Source organism: Camponotus vicinus, unplaced genomic scaffold (genome assembly GCF_025532165.1).
Source record: "Camponotus vicinus isolate PSW18456_S1 unplaced genomic scaffold, iyCamVici1.0 SCAF_6, whole genome shotgun sequence".
Classification (NCBI taxonomy): domain Eukaryota; kingdom Metazoa; phylum Arthropoda; class Insecta; order Hymenoptera; family Formicidae; genus Camponotus; species Camponotus vicinus.
The window spans coordinates 4,728,392-4,751,569 of NW_028141978.1; the positions used below are offsets into that span (position 1 = coordinate 4,728,392).

Consider the following 23,178-nt stretch of genomic DNA (forward strand, 5'->3'; position numbering starts at 1 on the left):
TAACTGCATCTTTGCACAGGTACATCTCTCAATACGAAATCGCCCGAAGCATCTCACTTGCAAGTTCTTTCATCAATTCGATTTTTTTCTTTCTACAAAGTATAACCAGATTTGAGCTGCATCAATCGATTCAATCAACGACATTGATGTTATATAAACGCAACATTAATTAACAAACGTGATAAAAATGCATAATCAATTATAATCTTTTTTATGCAATCTGCAGCAATAATGCATGTGCTTCTAGAAGTGTCATCGTGCACTTTCGAATTGAATCGAAAGGAGAATATGTGAAAATATGCCGTTGATTGACGAAAGTGTAGCTCAATCCGATGGCAATTGAAATGAATGACTGCAAACAAAGAGGGACGCTCGTTCGAAATGCGGAGAGAAAGCACGAACCTTTGTTCTAGATGCGCGACACAATCAATTCATTCGTAGCGAGTCGCACCATCAGGAACGAATACATATGGAAATCATTAAAAAGTCCAAGTCAAGGCGTGACCGCGCGTAATATAATTTTGTTCGGAAGTGTTTGACAAGTTTTTTCAAATCACGTATATTGTATAGAATAGATTTTTTTTAAACTTGATTATAGATATGTTTGCGAATATAATTATAATAAATATTTCTATTAATTATTAACATTATCTATTAATTATAATTAATAGATGTACCTGTGTAAAGATGCAGTTGCGCGAAGAATTCGTTGATTCATTGTTAAAAAATATAATTCGTCGCAAATTCCAAAACAATCATTCGTTTTGCACAACATCACGCCTATGATTATGAATCATTTTGTCAGAGATTAATTGTTAATTAATTAACGAGGAAAGTTGCATATTTTTTGATATGAGAAAAATAGTGAATTTTAAATTTTCTTATATCATAATACATTTTTAGAATAAAAAAGAGATTAGATTGAAAAAAACATTTTTACAACTTGATAAAACACAATCCGCAAAAATAGATACGCGTGACGCTCTTCATTTCTGATTCATATGACTTATCTCGCGCGACACGCCAGCCGAGAGGCATTTATTAAACGAGGACGATTTTACTTAACAAGCCAAAAGAGGCTTAGCGTTCAGCTTGCATGAAGAGGACACCGTTTTTATTGCGGCCGACAGAAGGTCGACTTGATTCGCTCCGAGGATTCCTCCGCGAAGGAAAAGAGACTGGGCTCCTCTCTCGTCGGAATGGAGATTGTGGAACGGCAGGGAACCGTGATGTATGCGAGGCTAATGCTGTCTGGCTTCACGAGCTACCTTTCCTCAGTCTTTCACGTCCCGAGCGACCGGTCGCACAGTCGAGACGACAAACGCACGTTCCGTTCGCCACCGCGAGTATACTCGCGTATCTTTTCCTTCAATTCGCCGCGAAGATAGTCGACTCGACGCGAAGGATACACACAATTCGACGATGCGTCCGCGATCGTAGCTCTTGCTAGTGTCAACACGGAGGCGCGGGTCGTAAGGGTGGTGCCGAAGTGGACCCTGCCGAGGAAAGAAGGTAGAAAAAGGACGAGCGGAGAGGCAATAATAATATGAAGCTCCTGTGCGTGACGATTATCATCGCAAATGCAGCGTTTCTCTTGATTATCGTTGGTGAGTTTTCCTTCTTGTGAAATTGAAAATTTTCGGCGTGAAAATTGACAAAGAGTTATCAATGAACGAAGAACAAAAACATTAATTTTTTCAGCTTTACAATTACTTTTCTTTCGTTCACCTACTTCTTTTTAATGACGTTTGGCTATTTTGGAGTATAATTTTTTTGAGCGAAAATTATTTCAATCTCGAGTGAATACACGAAGACGTTTGCAAAGATCAACCGCAGGGATTTTTTTTCTTTTTAATTAAACTATTGACCGATTCAGACAGATTCGCGGATGCGTTTTTGTCGAATAAACTTAATTTGCCCTCGCGTTCTCGAGCAAACCGTACTGATATCCGTTCGTTTAACCACCTCTTTCCAGACTACCTTTTAACTATTTACACAGCATAATTAACGTTGCGCCATGAAGACGTTAAAAAGTTCTCTCTCTATGGCTGATTTATCAGGTTAAACAAAATCGCGCCGATTCTCCGCAAAGGTGGAGTTTGAATGAATTGCCATTTTCGCTACAATGTGTCAAGAATGTCTTTTCATTTATCTTTACAATATTTTTCTCATCTGTTTATAACATTCATCTTATAATTAAGCACGAAAAATTAAATACATGCACACACGACTCAGAGAACTTTTTAATAATTTCATCTCAGAAAGTATTATTTTTATAATATCTAATATAAAATATCTAATATAAATCATAGTCTCTTTAAATTTATATATAATTTGAGACAAAATTCTATTTTATAATAAAATATATTTATTTTTATTTGTATATCTATTTTATAATAAAAATATTTCAGAAGAATCAAAATATATTTATAGAATATGTATAATATATATAATTGATATCAGATAATGCGTAAAGAATAATTCGTATAGAATTCATATCATATCATATATAAAATATACAATGTATATAAAAAAATATTTGACATATAAAATGAAATTTGTATTCTATAAAATCGTGATATAAATTATATAATCTAACAATAAGTTTTATAATTCAATCATTTTAAATACGAAACGACGAAAGTATCGAAAAAAATAGGAAAAAATTATCTTTTATATAAATTCAAAACTAAAAAGAATTTTTTTAGTTATTGAGATATGCAATTTTTAGAAATTCGCATATTCGCTATTAATATACTACTTTTACTTTGTTTGCATACTTGCTAAATATAATACAAATGTGTATTATTAAAATAGGTCAAAATAGAGAGCAATCGCCGCGTATTACGTCTTAAAAGGTATTTGAGTGATAATAATGAGAGATTTAATCAATTAGTCATAAAGCATCATCAATCACAATCTCTTCGTCACTTTGCTTCTGTCATTTGCGACAGAAATGTCCACGAACCTCGCGATTCCCTTTGCTCAGATCTATCTATTTATCTATGTACTTTCCTCATCTTGATATCCCAGTAATGGACAATAAAATGTTTCGTGTACTAAAAAGCAATAATCGTACTCATACGCGTGTATCGTAAAAAATTGGCGGAAAAGGTAATGCGTGGTTTTACGCTTTCTCCCTTTATCTCTCTTTTTCTTTCTCTTTCCCTTTATTTTTATCATCCCTTGGGCACGACATCGATCGAACGACCGACAGCAAAAGGATAACGAAAGGAAAAAGGGGAAAAATCGCGCAACTAAGACCAGAATACATATCGACAGAGGAAAAGAGGAAGAAGAATGCAACTAACACGGCGGGCTTTTTCTTGAAAACAAATCCCCCATCCATCGGACATCGCCTCAATTACCGCTCTAACATCCCTCTTTCCAAAGACGAATCCGAAGAATTCTCTTTTTCCGCTTCACAAATGTACCGCGTTCGTTGCATACAACAAAACATGATAACTATAATGAAATCCTGATAAAAAATAATCGAATGAAATAGAAAAATTATTAGCGACATGTATACAATTGTCATCAGGCCTTTATATATTGTCGGAATATTTGACTGGATGAAATATTACTCGTAAGAGATTCCTCCAAGTCTAATAAAAATTGAATCACTAAAACTAACTTTATCGAAAATAGAGTCATTTATTTTGTTGTTGCCATTGTAAAGTACGACATTCAGGCACGCATCTCAGTGTGTGAGACAGAATCTCGTATGTAACAGCTCTTGTCTAGGGGAAAAAAGTGAATTCGTCCCATAATCGATTCGAAAGGCGTTCCACCTCGAGCTGTTTACTCCGATCTAGATAGAGAAATCCTATCCTCGTTCAAGGATCTCTCAACCTCGTTCCCTTTAAGGATGATTAAGTAGATTCACCTTCGTGCGTTCGTGAACGACATGAGAAGAGGTGATAATTAATCAAGCCACGCATGGAAGATTCTTCGCGAAAGATTTTCAATTGTATTTATCGACTCTCTTTTAGCTACTATCTACTTTTATAAATCTCTCGGGATGATTGCGGCCGCATTCTCTGTCTTCATCGCGTAACTGCACGCACAATTCGCGTTCTCGCTTCGCATGTTAAAACGTGGGTCGCTATAAACTACAACGGGTCGCTATAAACTTCTGAGTCTCTTTCCGATCGAATAAAAATTCGCACGCTCTAAATCACTATACGCCTTATATCGTAAAGTGTGTATGCGTTAAAAGCGTACGTAATACAACTAAACTTTTTACGAGTATACAAAACAGAAAGAGAGAGAGAGGGGGGGGGGGAGAGAGAGAGAGAGAGAGAGATTTGTTCGCTTACAAATATATTCGCCGACTTTAGGATCAAGAAATGTTCCATTTATCTGATTCGCATCGCTTTGTTTGTCTTACTGATAACGAATCGCGCGAACGCAAACGGGATTAACTCTCGCGGAAATAATCGTCGGAGCGGAAGAAATCTCGCCTTCGAGGAGGAAGCGGACTCCACCATTATCCGTTTCGCATAATTTTCTTTATACCCTTTGCGATAATGACTCTAAGATTGTGTGAAATAGTATAGAGTTGGTCCAGCGCTAGTTAAGATTTTGCGAATTTTAGATAAAATTCTGAATTATGATCGAGCGACGATATGTAATTTTTCTTATTCATCAATATTATACATTTAAGTACCTCTCAAGATGTTGTGATTTAACTTCATAGTTTGAAATTCCGGAGTGTTTATTCATATTGTAATGTCATGCGATAAAATCTACGTATGTCTTTATATCTCTGTTTATTATACATCTGTCAGTATAATAATTGCGTTGCTTCACACGATGCATCGTGCGAGCTTCGCATAGTGCAAATGTTATGCCTTCCGCTGCGCAAAATGCTCGCCGACGATAATGAATAGGTAGTGTATCGCGCAAGAATAATGTATTACTCTGCGAATACGGCTTGCATACCGCATATATGAATTGTTTATCCGTGAAACGATCATCGTACTTGTCGAATATCACGAATAATCGCGCACATTTCTCCGATATTCTTTGACAGATGCAAAAAAAATCAACGCAGATTCCATTTCGTAGAAAATCAAATCGCTCGCAATTTTATAATTCGCAACGTTAAATCTCTCAGCAGAGATGTGCCTGAAATAAAAAAATGATAATTATTACGGGACAATAAAAATGTTAATAGACAAATAATATAGATTGTTATCGATTTTGCTGATTGGCACGATATTTCACGATCATTGATTCCATTTCGACATCGTCATTGTCAACGACGACAATAACGCGTACACGCACACAATCTAATTCCCGGCTGCTGTATTCGACATACGTAAATGCAACATACGGGCACATAAAGGCAGACACGTGTATTAATGACGACGACGATGACGGGCTTGCGCCACGTTCTTGGTCGCGAGATCGAGCATGACAATAAAGCCGCGGGGAAATTTCAAGTCGTGAGTCGAGTTATGAATTAAGTTCCTCGGTTTCCCGCGTTTTACAGTGTGCAGTGGGAAGAAAAGGCGGTCGCTGCCTTCGTACCGCGAACTCGCGAGTTTTCTATTCGAGTCCGCGTGCGGGAAACCTTATCGCATTAATATTTTTCACGGTGTCGCAAATCGAGATGTACGATCGGAAGCGAGATTCGGAGTATAAAGTCGCCATCATAGAAGAATTCCTCGTTAAATATTGTCCTTTTACACACGTGTTTCTTAACGGAAAAAAAAAAAAAAAAAATGTAAAATTCTCACTTGTCTTCTTCTGAAACCGCGCTATGGAAACCCTCGACTGCAACGGAGTCCTCGTATATAAAATGCATAGGAAGCAAGCGAGGAACGAACGGAAGGGAAGATTATCGCTCTTTGTGATTCTCTTCTCCGGCATATTACTTTTCCCCGCGCGCAAATTTCATTATAGTAATACGTAACGTGGTATTAACGGCAAAAAGAATGCGCTCCAATTACTTCTTCCAGGATCTCCCCGTCCGTTCGCGCGCACGCTGTAGAGAGAAATTTATTTCTATTACAGTCCTATATACTGTATATATGCGCACATATATATTTCATCTTTTCATCTATCGCGGCGACCGGGCCAGCTTTGAAATATCTGTGTGTCTGTGCACGCGCGTACCTGTGTATATATATATATATATATGTGTGTGTGTGTGTGTGTGTGTGTGTATGTGTGGTGTGTGTGTGTGGTGTGTGGTGTGTGTGTAACGATCGATGATACCGTTGCAAATATTATTTTATGGGCGTCGACCAGAGGTGCGCGCGCGCGCGCGCGCACGGTAGCGAACAGGAGGGCTCTCCCGAGGTGTCGAGATCGATGCCGGGTTCATGATTGCTGTCGAAATCAGTTAGAGGAGTTATTCATTTCGTGCGTCACGGCATGCGGCTAATAAACATATTCACGACAACTTTGCCCCGGCAACAATTGTGAATATGAATAAGCGATATTACCCCGCCTCCCCCCCCCCGCCTCCTCCTTCCCTTCCATGCGATGCACATTATTCATGGTAATTATTAGCAATAATTAATCTGTAATCATAATAGGTAATATCGAGAGCTTTCATTATTACTACCGCGGTATAGTATATAACCAATTTAGAATTTATAATCATAAACTTTTTCGGCGAGAGACGCATATATTTGTGCTTCCGATCGGACATGATCGATTAATTGGACTCGTATTCCACGCCCGATTTAACTCGACGACGACGACGATGATCTATCTCGAGGGAAGGCGGACGTCTGAAGGCGATGAATTTCGAAACGTTTTCACCGCGAAGATTAGCCGCACCGCTCAAAGAAGTAATCTACGATCTCGCTACGCCCCGTTGTTTGTAATCCGGCATTTTGTTCGAGGCGGTTTGCTTAAATCCTGCTTATATACCGCGCGGAGATGGCTGGCTTCTCCAAAGAGACGAGGACGGTACCCGAGTAACAATTTACGGACGCGGAACAAATGGAATTATAGTAAAAATATATCCGAATCCTTACTTATTACGTTACTTAGCATTCGCTAAATTATACCGTAATTGCTACAACTCGGTGCAATCGCTGTGCAATGTTATAAGCTCGCGTTCGCGCAATCGCGCGACAATCTTTTGACGCAATCGAGATCGGGAAAAAATGAAGAAATCAAACTACGAACTTAAAATTGTATCAACATTATTCTTAACCTATTGATTTTGTTAAAAATTTAACACTTTTCTTTAATTTCTTACGTCTATAATACGATTTTCTTCTCTTTGAATACCCTGCATTACAGGCCACTGTTTCGTGAAACGTTCATCGCGGAGAAGAATGGTTTATCTCTTCTAACAATCGCCGCGAAGGAGGATCGGAAAAATATAGCGTACTGAAAATCTCGCGAAAGCTTTTTCCTCGGCGAGATGAAGACCCCGGAGAATGAAGTTCTCTCCTTCAACCGCAGCTTCCGCTTTTCCGATCTCGATTATCGGTCACGTGTTATCTCGTCGAATCCCTGTCGTGTCTGTCAATGACCTTGCCTGCATCGTATCGGGGATCTGCGATCGGAAAATGCGATCTATCGCGACAAGGTCACGCCCAAGTTCCGGAAAATCAAGTTTGCCGTCGCGGGAAAGTAGTGTCGAACGCGTTAACGAATTCACGAAAGTGTAAATTAATCGAGCGTGGAGAGAATCGTGCGTGCATAAACGGGGTCGATAGAAGCGATGGAGCGATCTCTCGAACCGGCACGAGAGTCTTAATGAGATTCTCGCGATTAGCTCGCACGAGTCGATCGAAGGCCTGAGTCATGGTTTTAATAGAGCGTATTAGTAACTAGATAGAAGGCGGGCGAGCATAACCCGAGGCTGCGCTTTTTTTAAATCCCGCGTCTTCTCGCGTAACCAGTCTAGATACCCGTTGGAGAAGGGCCGGAAAGAGATGCAACGTTCCGTTTTCCAGACCTCGCAGACCGCGCGGATGAAAACGCATGCTTTAGCGTCACTCGCGATCACGCGTTACACACCGGTGAAAGGAAAAATGCATTATTTCCCCTCCCACGCGAGCGGCATATTTTTCTGATTGCATCAAGAGGTTACGTGTGTACGATGCATATCAGTTACGCGGAGAGCGTCGACGGAAAACGAAGAGAAAGAGAGAGAAAGGAAAGAGAAGAAGAGAGAGACCCAGCGTAGACAAAGAGATGCAGCATCTAGACGAACGCGATTAAGGTACAGCGATCACGACGGACATTTACGAGAGCATTGGCGGAAGTAGGTCGATTCCGACCGGTTTGCCGCGTTCGAGCGTTAAACTGGTTGTTTCAATCAAAGTTCCTAATCATACGCGCACTTTTATTAATCTGTCAATTGCTCCGGATTAATCAAGGTGTTGGAACAATATTTGCATGATGCAACTCGCGAGATACGTAAGATTTATGTTAAATAAGCTAAATTTTTTTCTCGTCTTTTGGATCCCGAATCCAGCAAGATACACACGAGTCCACTTTTCAAGTTCCGAGAGTCAACTAACAACTCGCGCTCTCACTAGTCATTGTTCATTGTTTTACAACGTTATTTACCACGATCGCATCTGCGCAACTTCCCTTTCCTCTCCCTCGTCTGACTTTGCCTCTGGTTTTTACTACTCGAGATGGCCGAATAAAATAACGCTAATTTGCTCCAGAAATAACGTAATGATGAAACGCAACGGATTTAATTAGTTATTACATTTAATTATGTTTATCGACGATTCAACAAAAATATTCCCATTTAATCGTCTCTAGTTCTTCTTTCTCGAGTTCCGTCATTAGGAGATAATTATTTTTACGATTATCGTGCAAAATGCTTCGCGCACAATTTGTCGGTAATTATTTTTTTTTCTTATGATTTTATTCTTAGTATTTCCTACGAAATAATCATGCGAAAACTGTTAATGAAGGTTAAAAACTGGCTTTACGACGGAGAAAGGCCTCGATTCCTCTGTCGGCGGAAGTTGTCATATGTATTGCACAAGAGGACTACATATATATTTTCGATTTATATTATACCCTGAGTTCCGTAATGACACAAAAAACCGTGAGAAAATTTCTAATGCGGAACGCGCACACGTAATGTGATTTTCAATTGAATTATTGTTCGCACCGAATAAATCTCGCATCTCGGAGAAATATGTCTCCGCGGAGATCTCCGCGAGAATCGATAATGCGCATGGGTGTCGATAAGTTCTTCTCTGCAAGAGCGCGATAATCTTTCCCGCTTCTCTCCCGATCGATATTCGCGAGATGAGGAGACGAGGATTTAATTTCGCATTCGCGAATAACGCGAATATGAAAGCACGTCAACGTCGAATTACCTACTTTTACACGCATAGCGTAGTCTCGTCCCCGTCGTGTAGAAAAGGGGCAAAGGGTTAACGCGCATGAGAGTCACAAGCTCTTTCATTAACTCATTTCCAGTCTCATGGCGGGCTCTTTTCTCCCTCTTCCATTTCCTCGTCCGCTCGCCTTCCGCTCTCTCTCGCATTTTCCGCGGCTTTTCTCGGGCTTCTCTCCGTTCTTTCTCGCGGCCTTCTTTCCCGTTCGTTTGCCCATCCCTTTATCTCTTCTTCTATCCACTCTCCTAGTTACCTAGAACGGTGGCTCTGACAAATTTCATAAGAGGTACGGTCGTCCCCGCCGTCGACGGCGCCAAGACTCGACGAGATTATCCGCCGTAGAACGTGCACTTCCGAGATTATTCCACCACGTGAGTGTCAGTCTCACCTCATACGTGCACTGTTCCTTATCGACAAATTTTCGAAATTTTCGCCTCGCGAGTCGTTGAACTCGCTGTGAATTCTCAATCACTAGGCAAATGGTCCGATTATTTGGGGAAAAATAACACGCGTGATATAAATCGTGCGGCGATGAAAAATCGCAAGGTTTACTTGAAATTAATTCAACAACGCATCAAAAGCTCTCGAACTCTGGAAATATTATTTCTGCGAGACTAGTATATTTTCGCGTGCTAGATTGCCACGATGACGAGAGGAGCTCAAGTTATCAAGACGACCGGAGAGTGCATTCTGTTTATAAGTAATCCGATTAAGGCGCTCGTTTTCTCTCTCTCTCTCTCGCAGACTGCCTCGCGCGGATGTTCTTATTAATCCTACAAAACTGAAGTATACGTGTAACGAGCGCGCAAACTAGAGGAAATTAATATTACTGACGAGGACGCGCAATAAATCAACTTTTATGACAGAACTCAAATAAATGTCGGACGAACTTTAAATTAAAACTTGCGCAGGTCGCCTTCGGGTTGTTTTTTCTCCCTCTCTATTTTTTACAATGACTTCATTCTTTACCGATGTTAATCGGATTATTCCTCTTCTTTTTAATTAACTTGTACGTAGCCTCGGTAGATTATCCTCGCAAAGAGTAAAGAGATACTGTTCGTCGCGATAATAAATCGCCGACTACAAAGCAGTATATTCCAGGTCGTGCCGATGTTCCAGAATGCATGAAATTAAAAAGCCTGAGACGACGGTCCGGTTTAACGAAGATGTCGTCCTTGATTTCGTTCATCCTCAATCGCGTATCTCGCTGCTGTTATTAATCGCGCCTTTTTTGAGTCGTGCTTTTCTCACTCGCCATCGAAAATTAATCGTTGCAAAACTTTGCGACGCGATTGCCTTGAACCGGTGAGGATACGTATGATCAAGAAAGACCCGATTACAATCTATGGACGTGCAATCGGTTAAACTCTTGTATCGGCAACTTAGTTCCGACAGAAACGAATATCGCGCGCAAATGTCGCGACCACAAAGAGTTATAAATACAACCGAGTTGAATTAATAAATGGAGCGTGTAAATTTCTCTATGTCGGGCAACAAAGTCGTATAGAAATTGCGTCGAAACTTGTAGATTTTTTATTTCGCTAAACGCGAATAATTTTTTAACGCAGCGCTTTGATATAAATAAATTGTAAATATATATATATATAAATTCGAGGAAAATTAAAATATATAATGTCCAAGTTTATTTGAAGACTTAAAGTGACTTGACTTTATTTTTTTTTAAATGTAAATAATCATATACAGAGTGTTTCTTAATAAGTGCGAAAAATTTTAGGAGATAATTCTTTATCGAAAATTAAGAAGGGTTTTTCATATAAATATATACTCCTACATCCCTCCCTGTGGAGTTACACTTCTCCAAAAATGGGGGTAAAAATTAGATTTTTATTTTTTTCTCAAAGGAACTTTGGGATAAGTTAAAGAAATGAAATTAGGTGGATATTTTCTACTAATAAAAAGATTATTTATTAATATTTTGTTCAACCTCTTGTATTGTTATAAGGGGATGAAACTAGCAATCCCTATTCAATTTTTTATTAGAACTTTTTAATGTTTATATGATATATAATGTTTATACTTATTAAGAAACACCCTGTATATATTTATGTATATAATTAACGAATTCGATTTTCACACGTATTCTTTCTTGAATTTTCGCGCGTGATTTATTACATGTACATGTAATGTATTATTGTACATTTAATATATGTACAATAATTGTAACGGTGGTTTGTAATCGTGATGTCCATTATTATTTCGGTCGTGTTCAAATAGGAGCAACAATATATTGTGTCGTTAGTGGCCAGTTACAAAGTTCGAGTATCGTTCGATAATATCCTCCGTATATCGACGATGCATTATGCAGTCGCCGCACGACCAGTGTAACCGTCCAAGTTATAACGTGAAAATTACAATATGGTACCTATGGTACGACTATACGTACGTAACAGCACACAACAGCTCGCGTATATTAATTCGCAAGAGCGTATCTATTCGCACGCACTCGTGATTTCCGTCACGTTATGCACTTTCATTCACACAAACATTATCTAAGGCGTAATCTTTTAAACATGTCACAAGATTTCTGTATTGGAATTTACATTTAGCGCTTTTTAACGCTTGTTTCCTAAATATTTTATAACTTCCTCTCAATTTTTTTGTTTTATAATCATATCTTAGGATTTTAATCAGAAAAGCTTCTCAATATTTTAAATTTAAAAATATCTACAATATTATCTGTCGAATATTTTATTTAGATATTTAATATAAGACAGTTTTAATTAATACAATATAATATCCTGTATATGAAATTTAATTAATATAAATAAATATTATTTAATTAAATTAATATAAAAATCTAATATTATTTAAATATCTTTGTACATTTTAGAGTAGAGTTATGCGTCGTATCGAGGACTTTTGTTTTTAATATTATTTTTGATAAATAACATACAGACGTTACGAAATTGATCGACCTTATCCTATGTTTGCCATGAAAGGAGTATTGCGTTGAAGTCGATCGGGAATCGAGAGATCGTGAGATCAGGGCGCGTTGGTATCTCCGTCTCGCCTCGAATCGAAGAGAACAAGCTTTAATGATCTCGAACGATTGACAGACCTCGCTAATCGAAACGATCCGTTTCGCTGAACCGGATTGCGATATCATCGACCATTAACATGACGAGTTGCACGACAATCTTTTCATCCGATCTATATGTAAGAAGTAAAATTAATAAAACTATATTTTCTTTCGCAAGTGATGTTAGGAAGATATTCATCTTTGACTTCCTACATCGTTTCATGTTCTTATTTGCGAAATCACTTTAAGAGTCACGACGTGCAAGTCGAAATATCAGCGGGCATGTGTACAGCTGATCGTCGCATGTCGATCGAAAATCGCTAAACGAATTTTGTAGCTTGCGGATCGAAAATTCCCAGAGCACAAAATCGTCCGTTTCGTGCGTGATTTCGACGCGAAGAGAAACATCCCCTATAAATACATATATATACAGAGTCGGATAACGGAGCGGCACCGATAAGCATGGCAGGCAGGACCTCGTGCGTTTGTCGAAATAACGTTAATTCCGGCACTGACTGACCAAGCACGTCCAAACTCCAGGCAAGGTCCGAAAGAATCGGAGTTTCTTTTCGCCGAGAAAGGCAAAGGTGCAAACACACTTCTCTCTGTCTCAATTTATTCCCCCTATATACATTCTCTCCTTCGTTCGCGCCTGCCTGATTCCATGTTGATATACTCCTCTTTATTTTCGCGTGATTTTTTTCTTTTCCTGTCAGTTTTTCTTTGCAGCTTACGAATTTGAGGATAAGATCGAAAGAAAATTTGGTTCTTCTAATATTGAGACTATTAGTACTTTACCAATCTTCTCGAGTCAATTTAAAATTAATTGCAGGAAATAGTAATTTAGTAATTCAATCGTCTTTCAATTTGTAAAGCCAAGAGTTATTTTGGTTTAGATTTAACGCGTTTTGAAACGGCGTGGTTAGAATAATCTGCGGAGTCGTAATGACTTGTAAATTTTAAGCCATCGAATATTACATAATATACTAGATCTTGTTGCATTAATCGGTGATTCTGCCAAATTTAATCTATCATTTTGCGCGGTGAGCTTAGTGTGAGAACCGGTTTTATTTCAGGTCACTTGCCTTTCTACGAAGCGAGCAAAAATTATTGGCGAATGACGAGCGATTAAATATACGAGTCATTTTTACATCACAACAAGGAAATATAGGCAAGTTAAAAGAGAGAATTAATGAGATTACTCAAGGCAAATCTGCATATCAATGATTTCTGAAAGTCGCATCAGTCTTTGTTTTTTACTTTAATAGATTTAATAATCACTTTATATCAGCAATTTAATTATTAAAAAATAAAAAAAGAGAGGGAGAGAATAGGGCATCTGATAAATGTTAAAATAAAAATTTTCGAAACTATTTACATATATTGTTTTGCTATAAAATTAGATTTCTATCGTGGTAGTATCTAAAGTGAATACATTAATGTCTATATAGGTATATGTTTTAAGCGATTTTAAACGATATCGGTTATAATGCAGTGGAATTTTTTATTACGTTAGTTTAATCGATGATGCGTAAATCAAGCGAAACTAACATCGAAAGAGAAAACGATTTTAAATCGCTGAATAATCGATCGGCGCAATAAAATGCCGATGAACGCACAGTTAAGGGAAGAAGCTGGGAAAAAAAGATCTCATTTCAATGAGACGCGATTTCACACTTCATACCGTAAATGCAGAACGTCGTCAAACATAGTCAATATCAGCACATATATAGAATGCATCTGCATACCCGGAATATTTCCCGTCGATCGGTTTCTCATTCACTGCCTCGTTTGACGCCGATGAAAAACCGGTAAAGCAGCCGATAAATTTCTTAGTTACGTCAGCCGATATATTTCCTATTAATTGCTCGCCAAATATTGTATTCCATGTATCCATGAATTATATAAATCGCGCAGAGAATCAGTAAAAAATATTTCGCTTAAAGCGTGAAACTTTTCTTTAAGATATTCTTGAGGGTGAAAATCGAATTTTTTTCCATTGCTTGCAGAGATTGAATTTCTATTGTGTCGATTGTATTGGAAATCAAGATTCTTACATACATTATGCGAGATGTTACAAGCTCCGATTTTGTATATAATAGCGGCGAATTATATTTGTATCGCGTGGCCCGATTCGCTGAAGAGGAGCTCTCTTGGCTGCGGTACTTTCGCGCCGATATAAACGAAAGGCCATAAAGCGAAGCTTTCCATCGACAACTTCGGACGAGCTCAGGGGCGTACGCCTTCGTCTCTCCTTCTCTCGGTTCGGCGAGAATAATGCTGTGTGCCCCTCCTGGACGTACTTGTACGCTCTGGCGCAGGCGTCGTACGTACGCCGAAGGTTTTATAGTATTAACTGAAATTGCAACAGTCCCCATAAAGAGTAGGAGGTTTTAGTGTTCACGCGCATGTACAGGGTGGCTCGGGAATCAAGGCGCATCGTCCGCAATTTTGATGAGATCGATGACTTTCTCTTCGCTGTTAGTCATCAACTTGTCGCGAGCTAATTGTCATCGCGATAATACTGCAAATTATTCGGGACACGATGATTTCCATACGAGATGCCTAAAAAAGCTGCCAGCGAATCTTTGGCATTTGCAATTTTAATTACAATTTATTGCCCTGTTATTTAATTCAAATTTACAAAAATAATTTTGAATATAATTAAACAAAGAGTAAACTGAAAATCTACTAGATTATAAAAAAGAAAACTTTTCATGTACTCAGGTTTTTTTTTTACAATATCATGATTTCGATAATGAGTTTTTTAATTGAAAAGAAATTTCTATATTGTTTCCCTATAAAAGCAATAATCCTTACAAAACTGCACGCGTCAAAACGAGGCATATCGTAATCGTGACGAATAGACGTCATCGATTTTTCGGCCGCGAAGACGCGCTTATTTACACATTGTTTACACGTATTTCGGCTCGGTAATCACCGGTGGCGATTGAATGCGAATGAACCACCCTGAACGTGAGTATCCGCGTCACCAGCTCCCGGGTTGAGCGCCCGGGCTTTTTGCAGTGACGAGAGGGGATCAGGGACGCGACAGTAAAATCGAAATTGTCAGAGCTGCCGCTTTAGTTTTAGAGCCTTGGGTTACTGCCGCCGTTGAATCCCGTCTCTTCCAACCCGCCGGTTCCCACATCTCCACCCTTGGCGCCCTTTTCTTTCTCCCACGGAAGTAATAAGTATCGTCGGGACGTATAGCTCGCCCCATCCCTTTCTCGCTTTCACTTGGACTCTTCGGAATTCAATCAGGGAATTTCTACGTTGGAGAGAACCCGATCGTGCGAGAATGCTGGATGACTTATTCTCAATCCGCGTTGATCTAATTTTTATGCCGGGAGCTGCGACTTGGCAGGGAATAAAGGGAGTTGCAAGGGACACCCGTGGACTCTCGAGCGCGTTTCTTATAACTACGTCTTTATTAAGATCATTACGAACGAGAAAAATGCGATCTTTAAACTGGCACGTGCAGTTGAATGCGAAAAATTCCAAAGAGTGATCCATTTGAATCTCGCTCGCGTATTTTCAGCGAAACTAAAAATGATATGTCACGACAAGTGTCCATCAGCACGATTACAATAACATTACACTGTATTGTGGATTATTTAGAATAAAATGCCAAATCTCTCTCTGTTAAACCGTTTGACTTTTTTAAGTTTTCCAGAGAGAGAATTTCATATTCTCGATAATACATCGATAATAAGCGAAATTCGAGAGTTTGTGTTAACAGTCAAAAAAAAAAGATAGACCCATTATCTTTTCTCTAGGGAAATCCAAACAATTAATTTGCATTGATTACACAGCAGCCGAGCGACGAGCGTTAACGACGCGTATTGGGAGCGCTGTCAAAAATTAATATAATTGAACTTGCTGTCCCAGCAGGTGTGCAGATGTAGTCGCGCCTCCAAAGTGTTAAATCCGATTATGCTTCAGCGTGGTTAACAAAACTGGAAACCTTTTCGGTATGATTCGGTAAGCCGATTAAAACTTGATGGGCGAAAAGTAAACGTGTAATCAAATCTCTCGCGACAGATTATTCCGGAAAGCGCGGCGATAGATTTCTACACTTTTCCATATTGCGGCGAATATGAAAATTTTCAATATGGTTTACGCAATACCCATCGTGGCTGAACTATCCTCGATGCGGACGTTATTCACTTTTCATATTATCGCGATTATATCTTCTCGAGAGTCACTGTTAAAACACTAGCATTACGATTAATTTACACGAGATTTTCTGAGAATCAACTTTCTAATATTTTATTGCGCGCAATTTGCCGTTTCTCGTAACGTGTCATTACGAACAAAGCGGATGATCGAAATTGTTTGTATTATTTCTATTCGCCAGCGCATCTTTCTTACCAAATATAAATAATTTTCTCTCTCTCTTTATTACCCAAAGAATGACTCCATTATCGCAGAATATTTTCACACGCTCGAGTAAATAATTTTCTCATGTATTGATCGTTTAATTTTATTATTGTCGAATTATTTTATAGCAGAAAGATTCCACAGGGGCGACCACTCGTCATTTTCACAACTTTTTCGCAATATCTCGCATTAATCGTATTTTTCTGATACAGTCCTCATATTTTTATAATAAATAAATGATTATTATATCGAAGTTTCAGAGACTGCAGTCGAGTGTACGCCAAAGTGCGACAAGCGGACAGATATCGGCCCGTCTGTCCGGCTAGCGTATCCCGAGATTGCGTAATGTCTGAATGCCTCCAGCTGTCGAGTAGAAAGAAAACGCTCGCGCGACATTGACCTCGTTGCCGAATGCTTCGCGTTCGGACTGTCGGTATGTAGATATTATCATCGCAGATTTGTTCATTCATACAAGTCGGTGTACGAGAGACTTAAAAAAAGCCGCGGAGATATTTCGGCGCTCATGTATGTCGATGTCATGTAACGACGTGATGGATTATTTCCTTCTCGTCGAGAGTATTCGCAAATATCTATGGCAGGCTCCATGAATACGTTTCTACCTCGCTTCCTCTCCGAATCCTTCTTTTGTACGAGGAAAGAAGAAAACGCGGAGTTGAATGCGAAGAATGACTACTTGGATCCTGGGCGTTTACGCGACCTACAACGTTCAGTCGTAATGTCACGTGCTCGACCAAGCTCGACGCGGATAACTCGGAGCGTAAACGGGCGAGTATTTTGCAACGCACGACTCTCGCGAAGACGACTCTTGGTATGCACTTGAATCTTATATCGAGATAAAAATCTATTCGCGTTCTCTCCCCTCGAGCGTCTACGAGGTTTTTTTTATTTTTTCTCTCTTTTCTTCTCACGCGAATGCACGCGAACGTTGAGCGTGTTACGACTACGCGCCGCGTTACACGCTCGTTTGACGCTCCTCGACATTATGAGAGCGCGATATCGTTCATCAGCCTCGAACTTTCACTTCTGCATGCGCGACGATACGTACGTATGTACGTATGTACGCGAGGCCCCCTTTGCCGGCGTTCGCCTTTTCGCATCGCTCCGAGATCTCGTTTCACCGAGAGAAGAAACGCGGCCGCCAATTATGCCCGCGATGTTACGCGTCGCGCCATTTCATTTTGAGAACGACTTAATCGGCAATTCGCAGCTTAGTTTCTTTTTTCACTCATTATCCTGCTAACTCGCGAGAGAACGAAGATTAATTTGTCCATTATGCAACACTGATTAACTTTTTACGTGTTTTATATTTTTTTTTTTTTCGTATAATATTTTTCTTTTTAAATCTATAGAAGGTTTTGATTGAAAATTATTTATCTGACAAGATAGACAGATTTAATGATGCAGATACGTAGTATTATTCTTGTGTTTAGAAATTAAAATCAAACGATTATTTATTAAGAGGCGAAAAAATTGAACCTTCGTACAGAATCTTTCAGATGAGATTTTAACAAGCGATCTTTTCAGTAAATACTTCTATTATTATCCTATACCGTTCGCGCGCGTTTTAAGAAACTCGTTTCCACCCGGCTCCATTTTCCACGCCGGATCGCAAGGTATAAACTCGGAAAACAAATAGCGAAAAGCTAAATTGCAAAAGTAGTAACTGCGGAGGAAATGCGAATGGGAAGCTGACGACGCGGAGATAAATTGAGGATAGAACCGCGGCTAATGATGATACGGCGCCGCTCGAGACATTCGTTATTAGAGTTACCGCATTATGACGTTAACGAATTCGACATGTCGTCTAACTTGTCAAATACAAGCACGCTGAATGCCCATCTTGCGTCACATTTTATTGCGCAAATATGTTGCTTGTATCTTACACGTTACTTTTAAATATATGCAATAGCAGAGAAATGATAATCATGATAGTCAGTAAACAATCGCAATTATTAAGCTATATGGAAAAATCAGCAATCTAATAGAATCTAAGAATAGTATTAAAATATTCTAAAAAATGGATGATATTATATAATAAAATAATATAACAGACTATAGTTGCGCAATCTGTTGGATATCGAGATCGCAATCCGAACAGTTTCACGAGTTTCTCCGAAACTATAGCGATTCACCTATCATCTCACATAGCAGAGCTATTTTAAACATCGTCCGTCCAAAAGGAAACCGATCATCTGTCGAGACCAGTTTGGTTTCTCCCCTTGTTTCCATTCCAATATTGTCTCCCCTTGGAATAAAAGGTCATGTTCGCGCGGGAATAGCTGTATGTCAAACAAACACGAGGGAGACGACATCAGGCGTCGTCGTCGTCGTCGTCATCATCCTCCCCCTCGAGGATATCGCGACGTCAGCAATGAGCATTCTCTCGCAGGCAAGACTGTGTCTGTAACCTGTTGCTCCGTTCTTGAATTTGTCTACGTTAAGCCTCTCATCGGGAAGCGACGTATACACGCGTATATAAGTTCATTACTAATTCATTTCCGAGGATTCGAAAATCGCCGGGAAATCCGATTAGCACCGCAGCCGCGACCGCGCCATCCTTAAGCCCAACTTCCCTCATCTTCTCTCTTTGCTTAATTACTCCCCTGCTCTCTGCGGCTTCGTCTTTTCGCATCAGGGTGGTTTTGTGCGCACATTGTGTATACCCCATACGGTGCACAGCTTTGTAAATATCGAAGATTGGACGAACAATACGAGAGAAACGCGGAGAAGGAAGCGCGTTTCGGAATTTCGTTTGTGTAAACTCGCGACATCCGCGAAGAAGATGGAGAATTGCCGTTGTATGATCGCGGATTGGAGCATTTCTCGTTTCTTTCCCTCTCTTTTTTTCCTTTTAATCGATTCCTTCATAGAACCGCCCTCACGAGTTCATTTATAAATTACGAGCATGATATAAGATACAAAAAAATTTAAAGAATATATATTTTCGCAAAAGGATTGTGAAGACATCACAGTTAATCTATCGCTAATCGATTTGACGAAATATTTGCGAAAGATGTGTGTTTAAAGACGCGCGTGCATCACTCATTTCTCTTTCTTTCTTTTTCTCCTTTTAATCTCTCTCGCGAGGGACTCATTTAACCCACAAGTTACGAGCGTGATATAAGAGATGTAAAAAAATTTTAAAAATACGTATTTTCGCAAAAGAATTATGGAGACAACCAATTTATCTACGATTCGGCGAAATATTGCGCAATGCTAAAGTGCGTTTCGTCGTAATTTCGAAAGCGGAATGCGATTTACATCGCAAACAGGATCAATTTGTAAGATTTCAATATGCAAAGAAGATCTTAACTTTAATAATACACCGGCTTCGACATACGCGTTATGTGTCATTATATGAAAATTTCCGTCAGGATCATATAGCGCTTTTTTCGCTAGTCTCTTAGCCTTTTTGGGATATTATCAGCACGCGAAATTTCATCGACAATAACGTCGAAGCTGCGCAAGAAGCCGCCGGAAAGCATTGTGAAACGCGTTGCCGTGTCAAGCGAGAATTTCGATGCGCGCCGACTCTCTCTCTCGAGTCACGCTTCTTGTCGCCCTCGAGGAAGAAGACGAAGGCGCGGGAGAGATGCCGGAAAGCCAAAGAGTTACGAGCCGAACCGCGAATCGCCTCGTCCGCAGGTGTACGTTTCGATCGAGGCTCGCAGATTTATGTCCTCTGACGTCGATTATAAAGATTTCCGGCTTTAGCGCCACACAAACTCTCTCTTCTTTTCTCTATCAAAATAATTTAAGATATATAATAATGTATTGACAGGAGAAACGATCGGATAAATTATAAAATATTTCGACGTTTCGATAAATTCGACATTTATGAAGTATATAATTAATGCAAAATTTATATGTATATATTTGTCGCGTTGTATGTGAACGTATAAAATATTTAAGTATATATATATAATTCAAAATAATTTTTTAAATAGATTTTTCAAAACAATTTTTCAAAACGATTTTTTAAAAGAATAATTTAAATAGAAATTGTCAGCTATTCATACTTTGTAGGAGAAACATCTTCTCATCTCAGAGCGAAATAAACATAACAAGAGTAATAATCGGTTAAATAATCAAACCTTATGCATTCTAATAGAAAAACTTCTTGTTACTGTTTTGCATTTGAATCTCCCATAAATCATCCGCGTGATAGCTCCTGTTCCGGTGGGAGAGATGATGCGTACAGTTTGGCCTGTACGTACTTTCGGCTAAAAACGCTCGGCAATTTATCACACGGCAAAATAATTAATCGCTCTTCACTTCCGCCAAACAATACAATCAAACTTATCGCAATCGTCATTATATCCAATCTATATCCGTCATAATGTAAACAAAAAAAAACGGAAGAATAAGATCTGTCGAAATTTTAAAAAATTGAACTTTTATGTTAAGAATTTTATTACTTTAATAAGTAAAATCTGATGTGACAAAGATGTTAAAATTTTCACAGAGAAAAATATCATTCTACTGCCAAGAAAAGCGATTACTCAGTTTATTTTTCTTTTTTTAAGTAATCGTTTTCTTCAACAAAGAATATATTCTTGATAATAGTCTTAAAATATGCTCATCACAAGCGTTAGAAAATCTCATTATCATGTACTCAAAAGAAGAATTTATTTTCTCTTCAAGAATATTGTAAAGTTGTATCAAAGAAAAATCAAACTTACTTTACATCAACTCGATATAGAAAGCAAACCAAATTTTTGTTTTAATTTAACATTCTTGATTAAAATACTGCACTTGCTTAAAATTCAGAATATATTCAATTAAATTTAATGCTTGTGGCAAATTTATGATATATTTGCGGATATCCAAACTTATGATATACTTAAAATAAATATTTACTTGAATACAGTATACATTTTTCTCTGTGTAAGATTGTGGAAGCACATTTCTATCCGACACCTCACCCATAGCAACGTAAAAAGTCCCAGGATGACTCCTCGGCGTTTATATACCGTTCAACGCTCCTGTCAATACAATCGCTAAAATTTCAAGCACGCCCGCGGAGATAAGCATCTGCGATAAGCCATCGAGAATCGACACCTTTACTGCAAACGGACGACAGTTATACGACTCGCGTTGTCATCTGCAGATCCACCAGACGAGCAGTCTCGAGCGAGGAATGTCCGGCAATGGTCGTCCGTATCCACTGTACGTTGCAGCTGCACGCGCATCGTTTCATGCTGCCGTGCAATGACTCCGAAGTCTCCTTTTTTATCCCGGAAAGTCATTAAAGACCAACTACGTGTGGTGAGGAGGGGGAAAGAAAGGCGTACACCGAGAGATCTTATATCATCTCGTGATTTTTACGGCTTCTACAAACTTATGTCGTTTCCTTCGTGGCTACGAGGGGATTAGTAGGAAAGCTCGCGGTCGACCGGCGTCGATTGTGTGTACAACGGGTGTCCGAAAAGTGTTCCGGAAAGAATGAAACGTCGCAATGACAAAGCGCCCGCGAGAACTTTGGTCGTTTCCGACACGGCCATGACTGATCTTCGGTGATTCATCCTCCGGAAGCTTCGAAGAATAATATTTTATTCGAGACACATTCCTCTTGCGAATAATTATCGAGTGAGAAAAAATTATTACGCATGTCTCGCGTAATTATCTCAAACATTTCGTGGCGTTTGAAAGAAATATTCGCTCTAAACGAATCTCTGTTACTCGTCGTGTTACCTCGACATCGCGGTGCGAAATTAAATGAACGTTCCTTACGAGCGTTGTATCTCTGGACGCTTGTTTTCATCAACGTCAGCAAATTGTTATCCGATCGTTGGGCATCCGCGAAATTATCCGCGTCTCGGTCAGGATAATTGATGATCGGCCATCGAACGTAACAATAACGCCACGCGATTGTCCGAATAATTATCTTCCCGTCACTATCCGTTGCTGTGGCTGACTACTATTGATTAACCAATAACTCAAACGCAATCACCTTTTGCATCGATTTGCCAAACCCTATACATGAAAAGAATCCGCCAAACAAACGCATGAAAATTCGACGTAATTGTTCAAACTAACACTCACTTTGGGATAATTCGCATCTGATTCGCCGGTTCGGCCAGCTATTTACATAATACCAGCTAAATTCGTATTCGGATAGCCCGCTGGGCTGCTACAGAGCCTCTAATTGGCGGTATAAGCGAAAGTACTTAATACAGTCGAAGTACTCGAGGCCATTATGCCCGTTAACATTCATTCTGAACTGACCGCGCGGTTAAATTCGATATAAACGTCTAACTATCGCGATCCGCGGGAACCATATGCCGTGTATTTATTCGCGCAAGTTTCGCAAAATATAAGATTACAAAATACATACTCGGAAGCGCGTAGTTTTTCAAACATCTTAATCCTTCGCATAAATCATGTTATATC

The 23,178-nt window shown here is 39.2% G+C and overlaps 2 protein-coding genes across 6 annotated transcripts in view; one reads left to right on the forward strand and one right to left on the reverse strand.

The window, feature by feature from the left end:
- LOC145973594 (uncharacterized) overlaps positions 1 to 23,178 on the forward strand; it is a 62,186-nt gene that overhangs the window by 7,979 nt on the left and 31,029 nt on the right. Inside the window, exon 1 of one of the 3 annotated variants that reach the window (XM_083103114.1) lies at positions 960 to 1,607. The exons of 1 other annotated variant lie outside the window; for it this stretch is intronic. In XM_083103114.1, the coding sequence (XP_082959240.1) occupies positions 1,547 to 1,607 (61 nt within the window). In that variant the 5' untranslated portion in view covers positions 960 to 1,546. Of the gene's footprint in view, positions 1 to 959; positions 1,608 to 17,036; positions 17,198 to 23,178 lie in introns of those variants that run through there. One more of the 3 variants, XM_083103115.1, reaches the window with a different exon arrangement.
- Qin (tudor domain-containing protein qin) overlaps positions 1 to 23,178 on the reverse strand; it is a 136,493-nt gene that overhangs the window by 7,777 nt on the left and 105,538 nt on the right. The window lies entirely within an intron of this gene.